The sequence below is a fragment of the Cyanistes caeruleus genome, chromosome 18, assembly GCF_971803275.1.
Source record: "Cyanistes caeruleus chromosome 18, bCyaCae1.hap1.1, whole genome shotgun sequence".
Lineage (NCBI taxonomy): Eukaryota > Metazoa > Chordata > Aves > Passeriformes > Paridae > Cyanistes > Cyanistes caeruleus.
Window position 1 is genome coordinate 7,679,492 of NC_141718.1, and position 26,454 is coordinate 7,705,945.

General features: G+C 39.0%; 1 protein-coding gene and 1 long non-coding RNA gene across 13 annotated transcripts in view; one reads left to right on the top strand and one right to left on the bottom strand.

Moving 5' to 3' along the window:
- Nucleotides 1–21,449, bottom strand: part of LOC111936737 (septin-2) — a 34,864-nt gene extending 13,415 nt beyond the window's left edge. For 2 of the 12 annotated variants that reach the window (XM_086856288.1, XM_086856283.1), the window contains exons 1-12: nt 21,209–21,270; nt 18,991–19,209; nt 16,401–16,452; nt 15,238–15,337; nt 13,770–13,856; nt 13,044–13,167; nt 8,467–8,601; nt 7,874–7,991; nt 3,198–3,299; nt 2,224–2,369; nt 1,143–1,226; nt 204–261 (exon numbers count right to left, since the gene is read on the bottom strand). In XM_086856288.1, coding sequence (XP_086712414.1) covers nt 204–261; nt 1,143–1,226; nt 2,224–2,369; nt 3,198–3,299; nt 7,874–7,991; nt 8,467–8,601; nt 13,044–13,167; nt 13,770–13,856; nt 15,238–15,337; nt 16,401–16,427 — 981 coding nt within the window. In that variant the 5' untranslated portion in view covers nt 16,428–16,452; nt 18,991–19,209; nt 21,209–21,270. Of the gene's footprint in view, nt 1–203; nt 262–1,142; nt 1,227–2,223; nt 2,370–3,197; nt 3,300–7,873; nt 7,992–8,466; nt 8,602–13,043; nt 13,168–13,769; nt 13,857–15,237; nt 15,338–16,400; nt 16,453–17,210; nt 19,210–20,975; nt 21,281–21,307 lie in introns of those variants that run through there. The other 10 variants (XM_086856280.1, XM_086856279.1, XM_086856291.1 and 7 more) reach the window with 8 other exon arrangements.
- LOC147649905 (uncharacterized) lies at nt 21,316–26,295 on the top strand. The gene is made up of 2 exons (XR_015277799.1): nt 21,316–23,571; nt 24,422–26,295. It is a non-coding gene; the product is annotated as an uncharacterized LOC147649905 (long non-coding RNA).
- Nucleotides 26,296–26,454: the final 159 nt, after the last annotated feature.

Genomic DNA, 26,454 nt, shown 5'->3' on the forward strand with positions numbered 1-26,454 from the left:
CGATAAATATTCTGCAGACAATCAAGAGTGCACACACTACAACTATAAATAAAATACTGTAAGAGCAACATGTATGGTCAGGTTAGATCTGTCATTTTCCACAACTTCCATCCTACCTGCCACAGGCAGTAACTGATGCAGAAGACTGAAATTGGAACATAGCATGTTATATTAAAGAATAAGTTTTAGAAAGTTCCTCTTACCTCAGCCTCTTTCTGCTGGAGGATTCTATCCTTGTCTACCACTTCCTCTTCAACAGGCCTATTGAAGAAAAGAGTACATTGACAGCATAAAATACAGAAGGAAAAATCTCAAAGAACAGATTCAAGACTCATATTCCAATTAATATAACATCATCAAAGTCTACATTGTTCCAGACAGGGGAAATTAGGACATTTTTAAAATCATGCTTCCCTTTTGTAAAAGACCATTTTTACCTCACAGACTCCTGCTACTCACTCTCCATTTCTTAAAATTTGATTTCTTTACTGCCATATGGATTTTTTACTTTAATGAAGACATTTCCTTCACAATCTATCCATGGTACAAAAATCAACCACTAAAAAGGTGAGTAGGCTATTTCCTTTCTTCTTTAACATCAAAATTCTTTGCTGAATACTTGAAGCTATCTGCTATCCAAAAAGATGCAGCAAAGGTAGATGTGGATTTTTTGCATTAAGTTGCCAAGGACTTGCCAAGAATTAAAAAAGAGATAATAAACTCTATAAAAACACAAATTATCAGAAGAGATTGACTGGTCTAAACTTCTCTATTTAGCAACATATGAAGCAGCAAGAGAGGCAATACTTCCCTAAGCAGATAAACTGGAGCCTAATTAAATTTGCCTGCTAGTGTTCATTTTCCTCAAGCAGATATCACTGGATAAAATCTATCTTGCTTGCAGGCACCTTCTTCCTGCACATTCCAATCAAAAGCCTAGAGAAGAGGGAATTTAAGCTGTTTATAAGCACAGCAGTTTGATAGATACTCCTCTTCAAGAAGCACATTTCATACAAATTTCAGAATTCCACAGACTGAAATCTCATCAGAAATAATTGTTTACAGGTGGGATTAGGAGGAAGAGGAAGTCCTCTGTCAGTGGGCAGTGAGGAGCAGCAGGCCCAGGGGTAGCACACACTTACTTGCCAGTGCGTTTTAGCCTCTCAGAACGGAAGTTCTCATAGTGCAAGTCTTGGGTCACCTCCTGCAGGTCCTGCATGTGCGTCCTAGAACATGCAAAGGGCTATTGAACACTGTCATTCTCAGAAAAGAACACCCTTTTATTTCCTGTTTCTGTTTTATCTAATGGATGTATTTACCAGAAAAGTAAATCCTCACAGACCAAGCCAGCCAGAACTCTGCTTTCAAGTTCACTGATCTTTAATTAATTCCTAAGTGTCCCACCAATATCATTCAAAGACCCAAAATATGCTGTCCTTTTTTTGGTCATTAATTATTTCAGATTAATTGTTTATAACAGTTTTTGCAGTATTAAGAACCTTGCAAAGACAGTTGTTCAGAAAGATACTTGAATTCCAAAAGTATTTTATTACTCTAAAGTGCTTTGAATATAATTTGTAACTGGGATCTAGGTGGAGCTGCTTGGTTCACGCAACAGCTGACATTGCTTAACGATTTGCAATTGCCAAGAAAAAAAAAGGAAAATCTGCTTACTCCCAATGCCCAGCAGAGGGCAATCCCTGCCCAGTGCAGACTGAATTTGGAATGACAACGGAATTAATTTCCAACAATAGCAAACCATCGTTTCTTAAAAAAATCGCTTAAAACCATTTACGCAGGCAGAATATCCGTATTGGCTAAAATCATAACGGGGTGGGGTATCATATTTAACAAAGGATTTCCATACTGCCAAGAAAATTGCACTTTGCTTTTGGAATATTCTTCACTTTGAAGAGTATCTTAAAAGCCTCTCTACCCCATCAACTGCACTACAACAAAACTTCAGTGGGTATGTACAGCCATCAGATCAGTTCTCATAAAGCATAAAACCATCACATATATCTGGCAACATAAAATATAGAAAATACTGTCTGAATTCAGAGATCAGAGGGTACAGCAGCAAAATAAGCTGCAGGGGACTAAAATGTAACTGCATTGCCATCAGAGCTAGTTTTAAATTAAGGAATTAATGTTGCTATAGGTTTTAAGTCATTGTGGCAGTTACATCACCACAGGAGATGGGATCATTTTACCATTACTCACACCAGCATTGTGCGCAGCTTGAGGAAATCATTGTGCTCTGGATTTTCAACTTCAACAACTCCCCAGGGATACAGGCGGCCTCTGATTTTTTTCCCCTTCACCTCAATAAGTTGATTGGATCCAATAACAGCAAAGGGAATGCTAGCCTAGTTGAGACAGAAAAAACAAGTTTCTATTGTGATTTTTGGCTGGTTAGTTTTTGTATTTTGCTTTTGTCTTTCTTTTAAAGAAAGCACAAAGATTCAATAACAGGCAAGAGCGGGGGGGAAAGAAATGTCGACAAACACTCTCTACGAAAACCCTCTCACATCAGAAAACCAACAAATCCCATTCTAGGCTATGCAACCTCTCCTTATGAGCACCTGTAGCTTTGATCGGATCAATTTGTTTTAACAGAGGCCCAGAAGGAAATGACGCTTCACTTTAGGAACACTTGACTGTTGTTCAAGTACAGTTTGGGCATAATGTGTCATCTGACATAACATCATGCATGGAGAACAGCCAACAGAAACATACTTCAGATGCAGAGTGAAGTAGCTAGAAAGAGAATTTCAGACACATTCTTCAAACACCTTTGCAAGCACAAAGAGGAAATTACTTCAGTAAAACCTTGATTATCTGCTTTAACATGAGGCAGGTTGTTAATTAGTACAGCAACCATAATGCACACCATTTCTTTCCTTGCTCACATATTAAAACGTTTGAGTCAGAGAACAGACTGCATATAATAGTTCATTGTGAACAGTGGTTTACACTTAAAAGAAAAAAGAAGAGAAAGCCATGACACACTACACTTGGAATTCTGATGAAGCAGAGACTGGAATAAAAGGGATTATAATTCAGAGTCAACATGCAAAGGAAACTGAAATTTTCCTTTTAGAAAGGAAATAAAATAGAAGGAATAAAATACCTTTAGGCATGTTGTAGATTGAAGAACTACAGCAGCAAAATGATAAACTAGGAGTGAAACTTGCCTTTAAAACTCTAGTTTGCTCTTTAAACTCCTCATCTTCATCAGAATCTGCATCAGGGAGCTGATAAATCCTAATGCCATGTTCAGAAATTTCATCCAGAACCTGAAAGTTTGCAAAAAAGAAAGAAAAATACTCTTACTTCATTGAACAGGCATTCAGTTAAAAATATATGAAATTGATTAACTAATCTATTACAAATATTCACCTGACTCAGTGTCCAAACTGCAAAATAACACAGGCTTGAAGATTTTTTCAAAAGGCATAAAAGATAAAAAGATAAATGTATTTTTGGAAAACAAAGCAAGTAAATCATTGAAAAATGCAAGAAGATTTACGAAGCAAATACAGAAGCAAAGTGAGGTTAATACAAAAAGAGAGTAAAAGTAACAAGAAGGAATTCATTAGTTACAGAATTAAAATCATTCACTCCATGTCAAAATATGTTTTTGTGCATTTGATATGTTCAAAAATGTAGAAGATGCCTACTGCCTCTTGAATCAAAAAAGATAAAAGTTTACTATCTACTTAAACTGGAGAAAGTCATTAAAAAATCACTAAGAAAAAGACCCTGTTCTTAAACAGTTTTCTTTGGCATTAATATCTGAGGTTAACATAAAAAATACAGTATCTCTGTTCCTGGGCACATTCTTTTCCTAATGAAATCACTGCAGGGGTGAACAGCCAGCATAACTCCAGGCCTCTGCCAGTTTCAAAAGGTGGCACAAGTCAATTCCTTTCTCAAAACCAAAGGGAATGTTTCTGCTGCCACACTACTGATTATACTTAAGTCAGCTGTTGTCACTGCATCAAATGCACTGACAGAAGTTACTTTCAGTAAAGGAAGTGTGATGGTAAAAGGAGAGAGAGCATGAAGAATGATGAGATTCCACAATGACTCTTTCCAAAGGGATCTTGGACGTTTCAGCAGAAAAGGGGAACTGTGCAAACTTCCTAGAGCAGCAACTGTAACCCCACCAAGAGCACTGACCCACACAGCTGCCCTGCTGAATGAACTCTCAGCGTAGACAAAGTTTGGGCAAATTCAGGGAGAACATTAACATAGTGGTAAAAATAATCAGAAGAGCCTATGTAAAGACTTGTGATGCCATTACTGTGAATACAACTGGAGATTAACTTTGTAGCAGCAAAACAGCATTCCTCAAAGAGAGAGGTCTTAATGAGCCCTCTCTGAGTATTGCTGGGTTCCTCCATCCTCTGTCATGACAGCAACCAACAGCTATAGTATAAATGAAAATTGTCCAACCAGAACTTGGTTACTAAACAGGTGTTTAAAAGAAAACAATTCTCCAGACCATTAGCAAAGGAAAGCCCATGTATGAGCCACAGCTGTTCCCTGACAATGTTTTCCTGCCAGGTATATAAACATCCCCCGCACTCACACACGCGAGCGCACTATTAGTGCTACGAGCCCCCACCTACACAGAGAGCAGTATTTTATAGAGAGAAAAGAAATTTGGGGGTGTTGCCAATAAGCAATTGAGACATTCACATAGTGACCTTTAAATCAGTGGATGCTGTTGCTGTTTTTCAAAGTGAAAGAGATCTGAACTGTCACCAAATGACAATAAAAGATGCACAGCTGGGATGGGTGGGGCAGCACTGCAGTTCCATGCCTTTAAGTAGTTGCATAAGACAAGAAAGCACATTTAACCTGGCTGAGATCTTTGAGATAAAATGCAAGTGGAACAATAACGGGAAAGCCGACAGCAAGGGGTGCTAGAATAATATATTACAGCTGTTAAACCTAGTGCTTTCCTGAAAGGAAAAAGAATTGCAATAAAAACAAACTGTATTTTATGCTCCTAACAATGAAACAGCATTTTGCTTCTTCAAATCTGAATTTTATTGGCCTCAGAGGATTCTGTGTTCCTAAAGATTAGCCTTCCCATGGGAAATAAAAAAAAAAGTCAAAATATTAGTTCCCCTCGCATGAAGTCATTCTTTTGAGCATGTTTCCTTAGCAGCTTCGCATGGCACAGCTTGTGAAACTGTCGTGCATTTCTTCCCACTCAAGAGTTTTAAAAAATAACTTTGAATTCCAGAAAGCCCAAACAGGAATTACTCCAAGCTGGGTTTCCTTTGCAAGCACCACAAGCTAATCTTGCTGCTTAGTCCATAGCGGCAAAACAAAAACATTTTACTTCAGATTGACGGCCAAATGGCAGAAACATCTAAAAAAAGTAAGACTTCAAGCTGCGTCAGCAAAGCAGGACTTTGATTCCTATTCTTGATTAGAGACTGTGTTGGCCAAGATGCTTTGAGTTAGAACAATATACAGTAGCTTTGATTTTCAAAGCTTTGGAAGCACATTATACATTTGACTTAATATAAACTCAGTTTGCAGAGTGACCTTTGCCAGCAGTATAAAAATAATGAAAACTTGTTTACCTGCTCCCTAACCACTCCCTCAGACTACAGATGCCCTTCATCTTCTCGTACTTAGCCAGTGCATAAATGTGGTGTCCATATGTCTAAGTCCAGACTGGTTTAAAGATTAGTTAGTTAAAAGTTAAATTCCTGGTGAATTCTATTTTAAAATAGTTGATGTTCCACTTAAATGCCTCCTTCAAATCTCTCAAAATCATTCTGCTCCCAAATGTTGAACCAAAAAATAAGCAACTATGAACACTGTGCCTGAAGTACACTGCTGAAAGGGTGGATACAGGGGGTTTTATAAAAAGTAGCAGCTCCACAAACTGTGTGAGATAAAAATCTTTCACAAAGTCAGCAGAGTAACAGAAAAGGAAAAGCAATAAAACCTGCACAATCAGCCACATTTTTGCTTTATCATTTTCCTATGAGTTCTTTCAATTTTAATGCAGTGCACCAGCCATTACTTTATAGTATTTGTTACGATACAAAATTAAAAACTCAGAATTCCTGGACAGAATTTCTCCCAGCAAGATCCTTCTAGTCTCAATGAATGAACTTTTTAAAATTTCCTTCCTCCTTTCAGCTGGTTCACCATCAAGCTGCTCATTTCTGTACAAGTGTCTCCTCCCCTCCTCAGTGGATGTTTGCCTGCATTGCAGACAAGGTTCATACAGTCACAACTGTCCCCACTTTTAATTTTCTCAGCTATGAAGGATTCATTCCTTTTCTTGGACAAGTTTTCTTACATCACTGAGCTTTATAAAAAACAGCAGCAATGCCAGAAGTACCTCACCTTGTCAAATTGTAGTTCTTTACACACCCACACAAACCATGGCTGCATCTGCTACTGTGGCACTGGTTCAGTCAAAAAAGTTCCAAACAAATTCTCTGAATTTAGGTGAAGTTCAGCTAATGTGCTGCTTTGCAAGCATGATTTTATCTATACTATTTTCCTAGTTAAATAAAACTGTAGTCCCTCCTAAAGAAAATAGAAGAATACTCCCAACACAAACACCCTTGGAATAAAGATCCAATAAACATTCTAAAGACCTAAAGGAAGTCACAGGGTGACAATCAAAACAATTATTATGCCCTGCATGAAAATGTAATATAAAAGATATCCTACCATAAAAAGGTTTACTCTGGTGTAAAATATAGACTGCAATTTAGAAGTCAAAATTATCTCTACATTATTAAGTCATTAAATTTGTAAAAATTCATAGGCTTTGTAGGGTTCAAACCAGGTAGACTTTACAAATTATTGTATTGGTTTTGAGTTAATTGAACCTGAAAAGCTTGTGATCTCAATAAATTTTACTGGGCCACCTCTAAGCATACAGAATATAAACACACCACCTACCCATTCCTTTTACAAGGTGCATTAAGTCATTCTCAAAGAGAATAAACCAGAACAGATTTAATATTTACATTCATTGCTCAGATGATGAGATAAAATGGAAATTCAATTTAAGGTTAAAGACTTATACAACCACAAATATTGACATAATTCTATTTAATTCACTACAATGTCATATCTGGCAAAAGCTGGGCTGTCTTGGAAAGGTTTGTCAATAAACAAAATTTCAAGACACCAAATAAACCTCGCAAACAAAGAATGATTTTAGAACCACTGTCCGGAAAGACAGATGGTCTCCACTGCAACCCTGAGTATGTCCTAGTGTTTCAGATGAACAGAAAAACCTGCAGAAAAAATGTTCACACAATGACATGCATTTTCCTATAACAACAGAGCCACAAAAGCATCCTGCTCATATATTAACCCAACTGTCCTGTCTCTGTATTAATGTTTTAGTTTGTACCATGGGTGCACTTATTTAAATAGTTTCCAACCGCATTTTGCTACAAACCACACAGCAGAGCACACAGCCCTTCTGGATGAAACTAAAGATATGCCCTCAGAACACACATAATGCACTCCCAGCACTAAGGGGCACTCAAGGCCACAGCTCTCAGAGAATCAGTCTGAAACATCTCCACTTCTTTCAGGACTGTCTGAAGCCTTGTTACAAGCTGTGTTGCTTAAAACCTGCCCTACTGGGTGCACTGCTTTGCAAAGATACATAGAACCAAGAACAGCCACATTCTTAGCAAGTGTAACTGGGAAAGCACATCAGACCTCAGTGAAGATTTCCCACTTCACACTTTCGGAAGATTAAGTCCTTGGCCAATATCATTCACCCCTCTTCAGTTTGAAATTACTTTATATTTGGCTTTAATATTGTATGGGTTGCTCTATTCTCATGATCAAGTGTTAGACCTACTCTTCTCTTCAGCCTCTCCCTCTCCTTCAGCGTCAGGGTGTCAGCCTTGGCAATCACAGGGACAATGTTGACTTTTCCATGAAGAGCCTTCATGAACTCTACATCTAATGGCTTCAGTCTGCCAACAAGCAGGGAAAAAAAAAAAGATTTAAAATAGGCACGGGGTCTTGTGTTGTTTGTTTTATAACAGATCAAATGTATTAAAAACTATTTATTTCAAATGTCCATATAAAAAATATTTTCATAATAAATTAAGCCATTAAGCTTAATGCCCTTGCTTATCAACTTGGTTGTGCAAAGTTGAAATTGTAATTAAAATTGTCACTATACAATGAAGAGGATATTAAAAACATTTATGTTGCTGGGTGATGAACAATGCAGTAGTGACTGCCTTGAGAGAATATTAAATGCAAAAGGGGACAAAGTAAAGGAGAGCACTAATCTCCAAAGACTGTTTTAGTTGCACTGGCTAATGGACAGGTTGGTAACTCAATTAACATTACTGCTAAGTTACCAGTTCAAGTAATGAACAGATTTATGAACTGTTATGAAGGTACAACACCTTAAAATACCAAAGCTCAAAGTTTTCTTACCCATGCCCAAAAGGAGAGATGAAGTAGAAGCAGCAGTGGACTCTGTTGTCTATGATGTGGCGCCTGTTCAGACCACTTTCATCATGCAGGTATCGCTCAAACTGGTTATCAATGTAGTGAATAATTGTTTTGAAGCTGTGGTATGGGAGGGGGGGAGAAAGAGAGGCGTCTTATATCAGCTTTAAATAATAAGGCAAGAATCATAAAAAGATAAGAACAGAAGGAGAAACACACTTTTATTAAAAACACTACTGTTACAAAAAATTCAACTTCCTAGCATTTTATCTAGTACTGAGGAAAAATATTTTGATAATGCAAAAGGGTGTTATCATAACAACCACCAAGTGTCAACTTATGCCTGGAGCCAGTTTCAAGTGTTACTCTGTTCACTGGATAAAAAGTTCAAGAGCAAGCTCAGAAAAATCCACTCTGTGCTGAGACAACACAGGAGCAGAAGACTGAGGATTTTCTGCCTTTTTTTCTGGGGGTAGGGGCTGAAGATTTGTTTTTAAACCAGTTGACAAATGACATATCCCGGATATCCTCTTGATTTACAACCCTGACCCTAGAGCCAGGTTTCTATAGTTACCTATGAAAATTCTGGTATTCTAGTCTGTTTGAATTAAGTACAAATACATTTGCAAGTCATGCACTCAAGCATCACATGATTTATTAAGCTATTTTTGTTACCTTACAGAATTCTTTTCTGTCGGCAAAGAAAAATAATTCCTTAGTTCAAGGCAACTTAAAACATTTCCTACAAAGAAGTAAATGAGCACAAAATCTGATCACATAGATTAATCAGACACAGAGAGCAGTGACTAGAGAGGAAAGAAAACACAATGCATAACTAAGAAGATCATTTTAAGCTATTCCAGAGAGTGCAGACATCTGCAAACACCATTAATATTAAAAGAACACTTTATATTAGGTACTGCAGGGAAGGGAAATGAACAGCTGACGTAGATAAGGTTAGGCAGATGATTGTCTATCATGAACATGTCTTAAACTACTTGAGAAAAAACTAAACAGAAAGCTTAACTTGAGAAACAGGAACGTCCATACTTCTGTTGCTGAGATAGCACAAACTTGGTGAGAGACATTTATGGAGGAAACAGAGCAGATAACAGACAAACAAATTAATAATCTGGAAAATGAACACAGAATGCTGGCAAACACTGCAATAGGCAGCAATGTTTGACCCAGGGCTGCATAGCTGCAAAGGAGATAACAAAAGAAAGTAACAAGAATGATGGAAGAGATCCTGGAGGGAATTTGATTCTCTTTTGGCTTTTAGATTGAGAAGGAACAAATCCACAGTAGAATATATATACATATGTTTACATCACTGCAAGATTTGGCTGTTCTTAGTCATATTACAGAAGACAGCAAAGCAAAAGATGGAATTTATTGGGTTTTGACCTTAGTGCTACTCATTAGGAAACAGCAACTTAATACCTAAACATGCTGAGACACATCAGTATGGTTTTTGTTCCTGTTAATCTTCACTACTTCTCTTAGCTGGTAAAAGGCCACAAGACTAAAGACATACAAATCTTAGGACAGAAACCAAACACTAACAATAGGAAAGAACTATCACACATTTCTCTGGCAATGTGATTAGTTTACGTGCAGTTTTCTAGGTCTAACAGCTACAATTTTTCCATATAAATATGGTGTTGGTGTCCTGTACCTCCTGACTTCCGGGAAACACCTGGCTTATACCACAGTGCTGTCATTACTTAGGAGATAGCACATCCTGTATTGTAACAGCAAACAACGCAAACACTGCATTTAAGCCCACTGGGAGAAAATGAACAATATTACCAAGCTGCCAAAACCCACAAAATATAACCTTAGTCAGTTAAAAAAAACTAAACAAGAAGAATTTAGTAGCAGCCAAAGAGCAGAGAGCAGCTATCAAAGAATGACCCGTGACACCACAAGCAAGATGAAATAAAGAGTGTGATCAGCAATACCTAACAAGTTCACCTGTAGTCTGGTTTTGTCAACCACTTTTTTGAGGACAGATATCAAAGCAAATCTAAGCATCAAGCATTTTTTTTCCTCTCCTGATTAGATCCCCTCTCTCCTCATGAAAGATGTTATTTTAATGACATGCTTCTCTCATGATCCCAATGTACTTACGCATTGAAAGATGCTGAATGCGTCAAACCTCCCACCATAAGGAATTTTGCTGTTCTCCAGACACACTCCTAAACTGATGCCATGAGCAATCCTAGGTGTGGGTCTGATTCTAAAGTACATAACTTCAGCCAGCACAAAAGCTTCGCACAGAATCTTAAAAAAAATCACCACAGTTAACCGTGGTTCACTTCCACCTTTCTTTTCATATTGTTTTAAGTACAGCAGCATCCAGAAAACAAGAATTACTCTGCTTCAGAAAATGTGTTGTACTAAATCTATAACAAATCATTTCCCAGTCCAACACCATTGTTTTTCAAACCCAGTGGACCTCCTGGGCACACTCCTAGTAGCACGAAATCCTTATCAGTCCTTTTTCTTTGACACAAAATACATAAAAATCTACCTCAGCTCCCATCCATGAAAGTCAAACTCTAAAATTTAGCCCTTTCATCAATGCACAGTGACTAAAAGCCACTAGGAACCTACTCAGGAGAACAATATTTGAAACACTCCCAGTGATTGCTACCTCCTAGAGACATTGTGACAGTTTGATTTACCTGTGTTCAAAATTAGCCTTAGTAAAATTTGTCACCTCAAAATAGTCTGCACAAATTACAGCCTTCCTAAAAAAAAAGAACTTTATAAACTTTGAATTATGATCAGCACTATCTACCAGTGAACCACGACTGCAGCAAATGCTCCTGAACATAAACATAAGTTCAAGAACATGAACTTGCTCCTTCCTCTGAACTACCAAGGAAGGAAGGTGGTTGCAATGGGTTAGTCTTCACTACAGTTCAAAACAAAGGGTCTGTCCATCCAAGTCCCTGAGACATCCTGTAAAGATTAACATACTTTGTCAAAATGACACTTGCCACAGCTGAAAGGCTTTTCAAGTGACATAAGCAGACTGAAGAGATATCATTAACTGCATCTTTTTATTTTGTAGGATGTAAGTGCTATTTGCTCCGGTAGCATATTTGATGTTCCAGATTCATCACAGAAAATTACATATAAATTGTTCTACTCAGGTCTGAATCACCGCAGAATGATTCTATTCAGAAAACCTCCAAAAAGAAAGGGGAAAATCCAAACACGTAGGTCTCTAAGAAACATCTGAGCAGAATAAACAAAGGGCATTAGAACACAATCAACAGGAAGAGCTCTCTATAACACAATGCACAGGCTGCAGAGCTCTCAGCTCCAGCGGAAGGAAGCTCTAGTCAACAGTGCACAAAATAAGCAAGACCATGATGCAGCCTAAAAAGATGTCTTTGTGTTGTTCCAAGAGTTCAACCTTTTTCAGCTTACTAAAGTAGGAAAAGTGGAAGGAAAATAAAAATCTCACTAGAGCTTCACTTTCAGACTTTCATTTAGTGTATTACAGAACTTCACTGCCTTCATTCTTGCTGTGTGCTCCTACATCTACACCATAGAAAGAAGAGAAAAACTGTCTGATAATAAGAACACTGCAGATACATCAATCTGTCAATGAAAGATTGCAAAACATTCTATTAGCATTATATATGTTTATTTTATCTGCTACTTTCTCTTTCCTGGTCTTTAACTTATAGTGAAGGACTCAAGTCAACCTGCATTAGCTTTATGCTCCATTTCGCTGCACAGTGCTCTTTGTTTGCCTTGGGATTACCACCACCACCACAAATAAAGTGTCAACAAAATTAACAACTAAGTAAAATAAATATTGTTAGTACTTCTTAAAAGACAACCATGTGAAAATTCAAAGTTTTAATCCACTGAAACTAGAAGCATCCCAGTAAGGGTATCTCATCTTCATTTGAAAAAATTCATCAGCTTTCCACAGTTAAAGATAATTGCCTGAACGGGATCATTCGGAAATTACATTTATGAACTTAGCAATTCTAACTTTGTTACAAATTGCCCCCTTCCTTTCTAGCTGCTTTATAAATTTGCTTCTTTGTAATCATTATGCCAAAGCAATTACATATATTTTCCAGTGTATCTGCTGACAATTATTTCATCCATTAAAGATCATTGGTAATATTTCGACCAGAGAGAGCCAAGTGGTAACTTCATAAAATAACACCAGTTCCACCCAAATTGCTGGTAATGCATACAGAGGACAGGGAATGAAATTAATTGTCTCAAAAACATGGAAACTGGATGGACCAGAGACACAGAAAGACAAAAAAGTTTCCCCTCACCAGAATTTTGTCTGATTGGAATCACCACAGAGACAAAAAGCTGACTGCAGTACTCAGAGAAACTTTTTGAAGGAGAGGCTGATAATTTTGCAGCAGAACCATAGACACAGCCTACAAAACTTCTAAAAACATCAAAAGTGTTTAGAAAATTGAAACTGGAAGTTGAAGAAAGTACCAGACACACTAGAATAGTGTTTGTGTGAGACACACACTTTATTAACAAAGCAGTATTTACACACATACCAGTCCTGGCTGTTAATGGCATCTCCATATCCTGGTGTGTCAACTACAGTTAAACGCAGCTTCACCCCTCGCTCCTCTATCTCTACTGTAGAAGCTTCGATTTGAACTGTTCTCTCTATTTTCTCTAAAATAAAGGAATATTTGGATTGTTATTTGCCTATCAGTTCCTGCAGAGACCCCACAGGAGAGAGCAATAGAGGAGAAACTGCAAGCTCAAGTGTGTTGTAACCTGCATGACATAAACTATTTTATCAAAATACACAAAGTAGTAAGCAGATTTTAACACCACGTTTTTGTAAGTAAACAAGGAACAATGAACTAAAACATGGGTTTACTTATGACAATATGCAAAAATAAAATCATAATACTCAAAAGCACAATAGAGTCTTTGTCAAAAGGTTATTTACACCTCCAACCAGGATTTAAGGCACTACAGACAAAAAGCAGTTAGAAGAAATGGCGATTAGAGCAAAACCACATTTAGGTATATTGATACCTAAAAGGTTTGGGAGGTGTTTTTTTTAATAGCAGCTGATAAAGAAACAAAAGTTATCTTTGAAAGAAAATCTAAATAAGAAAATGACAGCTCAACAAAACATAATTTAGAAAATTTAAATACAGCATGACAAAGCGGCGTAATGTGTGAAGAATAAAGCAATATTAATTGAAAGACCATGAAATTTTATAGGGTGGAATGTGCTGGAGGAACTGCAAAACCACATTTACCTGCAGCTCCAGGAATATAACGTTCTGGATAAAGATCAGTCAGGAACAGACTGTTAATTAAAGTGGATTTTCCTAAGCCAGACTCACCTACAAACAAAATAATTCAGGTTATTAAGCATATACACTTTTTACTCAAAGATTTTTAAAGCACCTTGTCTTCCTCCAAGCCCACATTATGGAGGAAAAATAATTTGTTCATCAGGATCCACCCTAGCTTTTGATATAGAAACATCAAAGGTTCAGCTAAGCACTTTGAAAACACCGGAAAATAGCCTCCAGTGTTTTCATAAATGTTACGTGAAAATTGTAAGTTTGCTCTAACAGATGTCACAATAAAAGCTGAAAGGTCACACAGAATTTGGATTATAGATCTAGAGATAGTTCAGTTACTTAAGGGAAATTACAGGTTTTTTCATTTAAACTTACAAAATCAGGAGCTGTAACTCTCCTGCTGAAAAATTCTGAGAGCTTGAAGGTTTTCCTAAGCTAGAAATTGAATCTGGAATACTGCTGGGAAGACAAATGAGTAAAGCAATCCTAAACTAATAGTCAAGTTTGCACCCTTACAGTTAAGCCCATATAGGTTCTATGAAACTGAAAATGAAAAAACAAATTATTCAAAATTTACCTGAGAAGTTTCATAATTCTGTAACTTCAAATGATTAAACATGTACATTTAACTACTAAATCTGAGTTTCAAAAAATCACTTATTTCCTAACTCAAGGAATCAAAGGAGTCAACATTTAGACCAACTGGCCATATTATTTTAGATGCTACTAACCTGATCTTAGAGATGAAAAAGTTATCTGTATTTCTCATCACAAAAGAACTCTACAATTATCACAAATTACCTATATATCTCACAAACACTGCTGAATACTGTCACCAAATAATCCCAAATGGTAATACAGAGTACATTTTCATTTTTCACTGAGTGCTACAAAAGGGTGATAGTACTGTGGACTCCCTTTGCACATACACAATTCAACACATCACTTGGGAGAGCTTTGTGCTTAAAGGACTCTCCATCAGAGTCTCAGAGGTGCTCATTGACAGAAAAGGCAAATTACAGGTTTATCTCTGACACCAGAGTGAGTCAGTACAGAAGAGCACAAAACACAACAACAGCATCACCATTTCAACAGCAAGATACTCGTGTGCATTCATGCCTTCAATGGGGAAACAAGATCAAAAGAAAGACTAAACAACTACCCCTGTCATCTGAATCAATGAGGAATGCAGAATCAGGAATGCAGAAGTGTCCTTTCCTCCACTCATCATCTTTAATCACTATAAATACTCCCTCCTACTAAACATGACAAAATAGTAACAGATGTAATTAGAAAGTGTATAGAGGTTCAAAGTTTTTTCTACTGTGTAACAGTCAATTGCTAAGTAGGAAGATGCATACATCTATGTGAAAGAAATGTTGTGTAACAGTCAAGAACACTTAAGGAACTCACTTACCAACCACCATGAGTGTGAATTCAAATCCCTTCTTCACAGATTTCCTGTGAACCTGGTTGGGCAGATTAGCAAATCCCACATAGCCTGCCGAGTCAGAAAACTGACAAGAAAACAAAGGTTGAATGAAAATGAGATCCCTTTTCCCCTAAAAAACTGGAAAAGAGTTTACTTGATTCTACACAATAAAATGCAGGGGTATATAAAGCACAAGGAAGAATAGAGAATGGAACAATTTTTACTGCAATAGCAACCTTGAAAAGGCTCATTTACCAAGTGGGCTGATATAAATAGAAGTCAAGATAGGTGCCTTGAGCTACACAAAAAAAATCTCCCCTTGAATAAAAGTCTGCAAGCTTGCAAAAACACACTCTTATGAATCTTAAGAATTAATACAGCTCAAAATAAAAAATTCTGTTCAAATTTGGTGTCTGCTGCTACCATCCTCTGTAAAAATAATGCATATGCTCACAGGTAAAAAACAAGAACATTGTACTAAAGGGGGGATTACTCAGATAAAATCACACAGAGATGTATCTTTTTCTTGTTAAGTTGTTCACCTATCTTCACAATCTTTAACTTCTAACACAAAAGCAGGAAAAGAAACATGCCTGAAAAACTTATCAAAGAGATCTGGGCTATAAACAGGGCAGTCTGATCCACCATCTGTTACCCATTGACTGAAAACCTAGCAGGAGCCTGAATAAGAACTGCAGCCACCTTATATAGGGACCTATGGCTACCTGGAACCAAATGTCTTCTTCACTGATGAGTTTATGATGAAAACAGCTTTTTTACAGTGACATACACTTCCAGGTGTAGAGGGATGCAAGGGAAATCAAAAGGTAATTATGTGTTTGCTAAGAATCCTTTTAAAGCCCATCCAGGTGGGCAAAAACATTAGAAATGAATGTTTGTCATACACAATTTCCTCAGGTAAAGATACCATTTTAACTTTGTAAGCAGAGACTGAATGTCTGGTGAATACCAGAAAGTCTATCACTAGGATCACATACAACCTCTGTTTCTACTAAGCAGTTCCTTTTAAGAAACACATCTGAAGCAATAGGTTCATTCACAATTTAATCACTTCAGTAAAATTACAAATATTTTCAGAAGTTGAACAGATTCTAGACAAAATTTTGGCTATGCAACCATCTCTTTACCTTTACTTTTTCACCTGACTGAGACATGTTTCTTCACTTCAAGTTTCAGACACTGGAAGAAAAAAAGCCATAGTGCACGTTAGCTGACTTGAAGATTACATTAATTTTGAACTGATGAATTGCATGGAACAATCACATTTTATTCTACCAGAATGTCACATACTTAAGGACTACTAGAACAAACAAGCCATATTCATAATGTCTTCCTTCTGAAATAAATCACAGGAGTACTTAATTTAAATACTTACAAATTTCAAAACAGAAATATTCCTTTAAAATGCAAAATATTAAAATTTAGTATCATAACAAACTTTCACCCATCCTGTCTTTACAGAAGGATAGTTCACAGATAGGCAAATGTAATGCAAAGGTTGTCCAAACATTACATTTGGGAATTACTACCACATCCAAAAATTCTCATGAGAACAGGACACCTACATGATTCCCAGGTAAGGGTCAGAACATTATTTTCAGTGACTTCAAAGTACTGTTGCTGAATAGGACACTACACTTGGCTAACCCATGCTGGACACAAAAAATCATGCCAGTGTGAAGGACTATCAAAAGAGATTTGTTCTTTAGTTTCAGACACCCAGAACAGCTGGACTTTGGCAAGCCCTTATCTCTTTACTCAAGGATGTTAGCTGTGCTATAGATTAGTTATCAGGGCAATAGCAAGGCCCTTTCATTTAGAGCAGAGCCCCAGAGTAGGGACAGGAAACGCAGAAGCGGCAGGAGCACTTCACAGCCTGCTTTGTTGACAATGCAGCTCTTGGCCTGGGAAAGCAGGGAAGTGACCTATGCAGGCACCTGTGTGTTCAGACTTTCCTGTTGGGTAGCAGGAATCATTTTAGCAGGATACAATGCAGTTTCTGACACTGGCAGTTTGACAGTCAAATCCTGGCTGAGATACACCAAGCTCTGGACTGAAGGAAACATAGAAATTATCATAATTGCCACTTGGCACAGATCTTCAGCTCCCATGGTATTTCCATTACCTTGCAGCAGGCATCTAAAATCCTGGCAGCTGTGCAGGTACCCACTACCCTATAAGCAAGGAAAGTTGTTTTTTGACTCCTCCAACTACTTTTCCCCCATACCCAGCTTATTTGCTTACTGATGAAAGCCCAATGCATCCACTGCCTGGAAAATAGGGAGGTCCTGATTCTAATCATCTTCTGTCATCCTCTAATTGTGTATTCCTCAAAACATCCCTTAAGAAAGTTTTTGAAAACCAGAGCTTATTTTCCTTTGACCAGTATGCTAAAGGCTCATTCCAGCCTCCAGCCAACCATTGTCACAGATCCTTAAAGATACTGACAATCCCACTGACAGAAGTAACTCATTGCTCTGTTGACATCTTTTTTCTAAGTTTGGAAACCTCTGCTGTCACCTTATCAATAAAATTAGTTACATAGTTCAAGAAGTTTAGAAAAGCTCATAGTTACTGAGTGCCAAGGTAGATATACCTGACCCACTTCTCACAGTAATGCCAAAGAAGTCACCCAGGCCCACTGCCCACAGATAAAGGAGAGATGGGGGAATGATTCAGGTCTCAATATGTATGGCAAATTCCCTACTTCTACTTTGAAATGACAGCATAGTCACAGCCATTGTAGCATTACTCAAGTTACTTGATTAAAAAGCAGAAGAGTCAAAACTGTTGTCAATTGATTATGACTGTCATCTCATAAAGAATATTTTACATAAAATAATCTGTTCCACAAATACAGCTTACAAAACCTGTCTCCTACAAGGCAAACCACATCACCTTGTGTCTTACTCTGACCGAAAAGTTGCTGTAGCCAACAGCAGCCCAGCTGCTCTGATCACACCATGACTGCAGCTCACACTTCCAGTTAGTAATTTCCCAATGTCTTTTGTTAGAACAGAAATGTGCTAGCTACAAGTTACCTCAACAACAACAAAAAACCCCACAGAAACACCTGCTGTTCTATAACACTTAAGGTGCCAGGGTTCATTTGGGAGCTCAGTTGCTCAGCCTTGACATTTTGCAATTCCTAATACTGCCCTCATGAGGTTTTCTCGAAAATCATTCCACCAAACAACTTCCCCGGATGACCATGTGCTGCCTTCCCAAAGCTCTACCACACAGTACAAATCAAAATTTCAGAATTAACAAAATGTTAAATCTTCCTACACCACCACACAACCACAGCACTCTCAGCACCACTCACAAGTGAGAGCTTGGCGCTGGACCAGTCCCCGTTGCGCATCAGTGACCACAGAAACCCACAGCTCTGTCTGCACACAGCTGACTCAAACATCAAAACAATGTGAAGCCTCTAACAACACTCTGGGTAGCTCCCACACCTGGAAATTTTAACATCTAAATTCTCATCAACTGTCCAGAAGAAAATGTAATAAAAACCCCACAACTAAGGCAAATCAGAGCAAGAGCTGTATCTGTTCTGTTTTCTTTAGATTTTCAAAGTACTCTTTCAATCAGTATGAGATAAGCAAAACAGCACATACAAAACAGTTCAAGGAGAAAGGCATAGATAAGATACGTTTGCAACAACTTGCAAAAAGCAGTGAAAATTTATCTGTAAATAATGCTGTGCCTTACTTAGCAGGCTGAGCAGAAAAAAAAGGGACAACACACTACAGCACAGGAATGTCCAAGTCTGGTTTTGAACAGTGGATAACACAATAAAGTTTCATTTTGGATTCAAACAAATTCCTATCCTGAACAATATGATGTTGGCAATGTAAAGGAGCAAACTGCCACCAAGTTCAGCTGCAGCTGGAACGTGCCATCACTCCATCCTCTGCTAAGAGCAGTATTCTGGTAAGAGAGAAAGAGAGGGGAAGGAAAATGGGTCATTTCCTTTGTTCCTGTCAGGATGCAAGAAATAAACTGTGAGGAACAGGCAGACTGGGAGCTTCTTAATAGGAACCAGCACAAAGAAAGCACTACCAAACATGTACAAAGAGTGTGTCCATATAAGGACATCAAACAACATTTTCAAATAATCACTTCAGAGTGACCTCACAACCATCTCAAAAAGCAGAACAGCCCTTCTGATATCTCAAATGAGGCTTCTTTCTTTCCATCGGAGACTATATAACTCAGATACTTTTTTGACAGTATTTAATACCCACAGACAGATTTAAACAGGTTTCCCAGTGCTGGGAATGGTCTCAACAACATCAGCATTCTGAAATCACTTTTCAGACTTAAAGTAGACAGAAACATCAAGATATATCAGTAAAACAGCAGTACTTGTAATTTCTTACTAAAAGAACTACAAAACCCAAGGAAGAAATGTCTAATACTGAGTCACATCAATAATAAAAGCAAAAAATGCATGATTCTGTGACTCACTGAGCTCAAACAAGTGTGTCTAGCACAGCCTGTTCTGTGTGAAATGCTTTGTTCCTGGCATGTCATCACTTCCACCGCCTCCCCTCACTCCCTCTAGATCAAAAAGCCCAGGTGATTTCATTTTTCCTCATTAGAAATAGATATTATCAATTGAAGGAATGTTCTTTTGCACACTAACAATTCTGCTTTATTCAGGAAAATGACTGTATCACTTCCACCAAGCATGGAATTCACAAAAAAATGCAAGAACCCAGCTGTGACTTTTGCAAACAGACCACGCTACGTGTGAGCCACTGGTCTGGCTTGGAACTGATGTTCAGAGCTCCTAAATTCTACAGATTTCTGGTATTGTATTTGAACCAAGGAAATTTACAGCGATTACTGCTGGGAATGCATCAAAATTTGGAACACGTCTGTGACTCAACAGCACACATATGCACAGTGAAAAGAACAAGGACAAACAACAGTTCAACAACCTGTATAAGCACTATTCTTAAAAGGTCAAGAAAAAGCAACGCATAAACCTAAAGCTCTAATTCTAAATATTTTATTTGAAGTTCCATTTCAACGCTAACATATGACTCTAAACAACTTCATTTTGTACTCTTTTTCCAATGAATACAGTCACTTGGAACGCACAAATGAGGCAATGATACTGTTCTTGTAGAAGATCAGTTTTAGGGATGATGTTGTTTCTCTGCAAGCAGCTTTTGACAGTATTTTTGCCGAGTTACTGAGTCAAAAAGCACTGTTAAACTGACCTATAATTGTGAAAAACAGGGTTTTTTTAAATTAAAAGGATAAACACATAAGCCACGATCATTCATCAGGATATAGGCAGCTCTGCCTCGCACCCACAGAGCTCAAGTATAATAGTGTACGTACTGCCAACGCACAGCAAACTGGTAAGTTTGTATTTAAATAATTTCTAGAGTCATGCTTAAGTCTCACGATACCATGACGTCTCTGACCTACACGTGAACAATTAAAGACCAAAAAAAAGTAAAGCACGGCTCCGGCCTGTTGCCAAAGCAGGTACACGTCGCTCTGTGCATCCTCCCGCCGCATCCCCGGCTCCCGGCAGCCGCAATCCCACGGTGGGTGCTGCAATTTTAAAAGCATTCGAGGAATGCCTAGTGGAGACAGCACTTCCTGCTCCATCCTCTCCTCGCATCTCCGGCTACCCCAGCACCGCGGCCTCGTCCACATCTCAAATTAATCCTTGCCTTGCTTTAGAAACAAATCAAGGTGTGCGCGAAACGGCCCGACCGCGGCGTCCCGGGGTTCTTGCCCCAGGTGCACTTCTCCCGTCCCCACACACCGGCCCCGCAAACCTCCCCGCAAGCGGCGGCGGGAGGCAGGGCTGAGGCCGTGCCCTGCACAGGGGAGCCCCTGGAGCGCTGTGGGGGCGAAGGCGGCGCCGCCGCCGCGGGGAACGCGGCCCCCTCCCGGCGCTCACCTCAGGCCGCGGCCGCTCCCGCCGCCAGGCCGCGATCCGCCGCTCCGCCCCAGAGCCCTCCCGCATCCCACCAGCCACCGCGGCAGAGCGCCCGCCTACCCCGCGCCGCTCTATGGTCCGGGCCCTGCCGGAGCTAACAGCGAGGCGGCTCCGGGAGCAGCGAGAGGAGGGCCAGAGCGTCCCCCGCCCGCCCCGCCGGGCGCGGCCATGGCGGCTCGCGGGCCGGTGCTGCTGCCAAACCGTGTTCCGAAGTGCCACATCTTTACGGAATGGCTTAGTTACTGTTTTCCACGCAAACATCCTTGAGTTTTGGGATTGCTCCACTTACAGCGGGTTTTAGCCATACTGCTCAGTGAAAAACTTGGCTGGTGTGATAAGCGTGAAAATCGAGCTTAAACTTAGTGCTGTTTGGCTGTAATGCAGTATGTAACACCAGCCGGGTTGGTTTGCAGATGCTCATTCACACATGAAGCAAATTCCTCTCCCGAGGAAGAGAGGAATGTATTGTACAAAAAACCCAGGGTACTTGTTTTACCTACGCTGTTCTCTCCCCACACAGCTTTCCCTCTGGTTCTATGAGAGCCTCGGTTGCTATCACCGCTGAAGGGCCAAGTTCTCGCCTGCAAGTTCTCTGAGGCATCAGGGACTCCAGCAGGCAAACGTGGAGTGTAAATACAGTTAGATTACAGAAACAGATCCCTTTCTCATAGGGAAACAGTGTTATATAGCCCAAACTCTAAATGCAACACTGTCAAAACTAAAACACATTAGCACAAGTACCGGAAAGGCTTTTTTCCAACCTTCCAGCTGCAAGAACTGTGTTCCATTTTGAAAGGGCAGCTTGTATGTGTGACATATTGTCAGCAGCAGATCTTTTGACTTAAAATATTGAATACCAATAAACATTTCTGTTATGTCTGTATTCCCATCCATCAAGCAAACAGGTTTGCAGCTCACAACAGGAAAATGTGGAAGTAAAACAAATGCTGCTGAAGGCAGACTGGCATTATTTGCAATTCACATTGTGTTCATATTATCAACTGAGCATTGATGGGATCTGAATAAGAACAAGATAAAAGCTAGTGAAAGCACAAGCAAGTTCCATTTCCTAGGACAAAATGTAGTGTTATAACTCAAAGTTCTGATACACACTTCGTTCCTGGAGGAGTTAAAAGATGGCATTTCAGTCTTCCTTAGAAAAAATGTTTTATTTTAAATTAGTCCGTGAATTTCCATATAGGTGTTTTGTATTGTTACCAGAGGAACAACTGTGGCAGTTTTTCTGTCACTAAATTAGAACACTGTGATGGACACAAGATTTTGCACACATGCACTGCTATTACAAAGAACTGCTTAGTATTTGAAAAAATGATAAGAAATTGGCATAGACAAGGCCGAACTACAGACTGTCATCAACACAGAGATAGGTGGAAATTAGTGCTTTCCCATGACTGCCACTCCTTTCCTTTGGCAGGATTTAGTGCAAAGGGTGAAAGAGTTTCCAGAAATTTCAAATCCTTCGCTATTGAGGCATACCAATAATTTTCCCAAGTCAGGGCTGAATCAGATCGCTGACCAATTGTCACACAAAGTGTTCAGGGAAGCCACAGTCCTTCCAAAGAAGTCCCATTAGGCTAGAAAGTGATGTAAGGAAGGGCACTTGGGGTAAGAGCAGAGGTCAGTCCTAGTCCGTGCCTTGCCTCCGCAGTGCCCAGGAGCAGATGCTTAGGAAAAGATAAAAATAACAGGGTGCCTGTGTATCCTCCCAGCTTCCGGCAAGCTGGAGCTCAGCAGCTTCCTGAGCCAGAAGTTTTATCTTGATAGTTCTCTCTTCCATGAATTTTTCTTCTTGCTTTTTGAACCCATCCCAACTTCTGGCATTAAAGAGCATCCTGTGACAATGAGTGTTACAGTGCATAACTCACTTGATGAAAATGTACTTTTGAAACCTGTTATGAGACTTGTTATGAAACTGCAGTTCACAGCAGTGCCAGGCAGCAGAACTGGAGCTGTTTGGGGTGTGTGACTGAGAAATGCTGCACTGCAGACAGTAAATGCAGCCCCTCTGCCAACACATGCTGCATGTTTGTTACTTCTCACACCAATATTAGCAGAGGTGCAAACAGAAGAAGTGCTTCTGCTGAAGAACACTGCTGAAGTACTTTAGAAGTGTTCATGCTGTGAACAGCAATCTGACTGTGAATCACTCATTCCCAGAATTATTATTTTTAACAGAATTATTTTTCCTTTGGAAGTTCCAATGCTTTTTCTTAAAGTTCCTGATATATCAGGATTTACATTATCAAAAGCACAGAAGTCCTTCCTTGAATTCAAATCTCAGCTTCGTGTAGAGGCACATCTTAGTAAGTGAGAAATACCTCATACATTCAGCAAAAGACATTATGTGTCTTTTGTTCCAGTTCTTACCAGAGAAAATGGTGATACTGATTATAAAGAAATAAATACAGCCATAAACTGAAACCTAAATTGAGTTTTAATAGATAAACTTACTCCACATTCCTTGGCATTGCTTTCCTTAAGATATACTTCTTAAAACTGTCTTTTTTTGTCTTTTTTTTTTTTTTTTTGTTAAGTTGTGAGATCCCTTTTAACTCAATTTTCTTTCAGTGCATTCTTTTCCTCACATAGATAAATGTTTGGGTTTGAGCCTAAAATTCTGTGTGGTTGCTGTAATGGCTGCACTATAAAAGCAATTCATGGAGATACTGACTCACTCATGTAAGACACTGAGCATCTTGAATTCTCCCAATCCTCTCTGGAGATAAAATTGCCCAAGGGCTGATTAAACAACTTAATCATATACATAAATCCTTTTCATTTCCGTAAGATTTCAGTTTGTGTTTGCTTCAAAGTGTTTTGAACACATATGAAGCTGTGTATGCTTTGCCAAGTTACAGTACATGGCTCCAGGTCCAAACCTTTTAGAAATAAATCTGCTGCACACTGTGGGTGACATAACCTTTTAAAAGATTACCAGAGAAAAAACTACTTTGAATGTAGCTAGTGGGAATGTCAGATGAAGTAATTTAGATATTCCCTGGGTTAATTTGTAAGACTTGTGTGGGTGTGGTGAAAGACAGAAATTTAAGGGTGAAGTTCCCATTGATTTGATACTCTTTTGTGTAGGGCTTTATCTATGGAATCACCAATGGGGAGAACTATTCTAACATCAAAATTTCCTCATTTTTTCAGACATGTTGCACCAGGAATCAGAGATGTCAGGTCCATGGAAAGCTGGTCTCACTGATGAGATACCTGCAGCTCAGAGCTGGAGCCTGGGCAGGGTATGAACAGGAAGCCACTATCTGTGTATGCACCACGATTTACTGACACAAGCCACTTTACAAGAAAATCTGCAGCAGATAATTATTTTCCCTTGCTGCAAAAAACGCCCAAGCCTCATTTTCAGTGACAAACTACAGGAAATGAAGATTATATTTGATTTATAGTAGTCTCAGAGGAACAGAGGTGTTTCTTTTGCATTTACAAGTGCATACAAGCCCTCCTTTTCAAGATGTACTTATGGCAATGAAGAACCAGTAAGAAAACCCTACAAACATTCTCCGGTATAAGAGACATTTTGCATCTTTTCACCAATAACAGCCTCCTTTCCTCTCACTAGAAGTTACCTCTTACAAATGAAATCAGGGTTGACCAAAGAGACGTGTTATTTCCAAAAGCAAAGCTTGTCTGAGACATTTTGGGGATGCACTGCCGAGAAGAGATGTCCCAAACCTCCCACATCTTCTCAGCAATGCACGTTTCTTGAGACATGAGATAAATGTAGTATATTTCCCATCACTAACCCTGAATAGTTTTCAGTAACTTCATGGTGATGTCTTTACTAATTACTTTCAACATCTGCAATGTCTATTTGAAACAATGGCATTTGTCCTTGCTGACACTACTCTTTACAATCTGACATCTCATATGATTTCCCAAGAATGACATGGGAAAGAGATCTACCAGGATCCTGGTACACCACAATCTGTGGAAGGAGGCTAACTCTGGAAGAGGACAAAATTAAACTATAGTTGTCCTGAAGGAAATGTGATGTAGAATGGACCATTAGGCATGAAACAATGTGTGTTTCCTATAGCTTCCCCCTCATCCTGCCTATCCAAGCTTTAATATGTTATGTTCTCAAGATATATCCATAGCATTAAAGAGTATTTGAACTGGCATGGCCTAAGCATATATTCAGTGTGATCTTCTGATGAGTGGGATGATCTAACTCATCTACATGACATTCTAAATTTTGGGAAAGGGCCTTCATTGCCCGTATTAACTTCCCTAGAACACCATTAACATGGGGTTATGGCTGTCCAGTGACACCACAGTGTCCTCTGCAAAGCTAATCCAGAAAACAAGATGCTGAAGGGTTGGGTGCACAGCAGCTCACCAGTACAGCCCATCAGGTCCTGACTGTGGTGACTGGAAATGTTCTCAGCAGGGTGTGCTTTAATAGAGACATGAAGATCAATTCCAACACTGGGAAGTTTCAAGTGCTGCTCCAGAAGTTTGTGTGCAAAGAAATTCAAGAGGGGGGATGTGGAACTTAGTTCTAATGATGGTTTACCACTATTGTTCTCCTCATTCAGTGTGGAAAGCATCTGTAACACTGTCTCAGCATTCCCATCCTGTGTATTCCTGGCTGCTCCCAAGCAGAAGGTGTGTATAAAGAGCAGAGACTGATACAGGGCTGGGCCGCTGTGTCTGGAAAGGGATCTACAGCAGCAAATATATAAAGACTGGAAGCCCATTTATATCTTCTTTCAGTATTTTTCCACCTACATATATCCATTTCCTTCCCTTCTTTTACCTAAGTCTAGTCACATCACCACTGAGGGAACATCCATTTCTCAATCCTGAGGGGCAGCAGAAACACTTGTACTAAAAAAAGTGTTGGATTCTATACTATTAGCAACAGTCCCTGAGACCACTACTTGTTCTTGCAAAATTCTGGTCTGGTTTTCTCTTTTCTCAAAAGATGACCTAAGAGAAGAAGTGACAATTTAGTGTTAACCACTTCAGCTTGTTTCCAAAATAAATGATGGTGAAATAAATCCTATGGTGAAATTGAGTAATTTCATTTTGTAGTAACCTGATCATTTGACAAGAACTCACTTCCTATGTGCCAGTCTTCTGATGTGTCACACTGATGGACACAAGAACTTCCTGGAGTCTAATCCTAGTATGGAATCTTTTCTGTTGGGAAAATAATT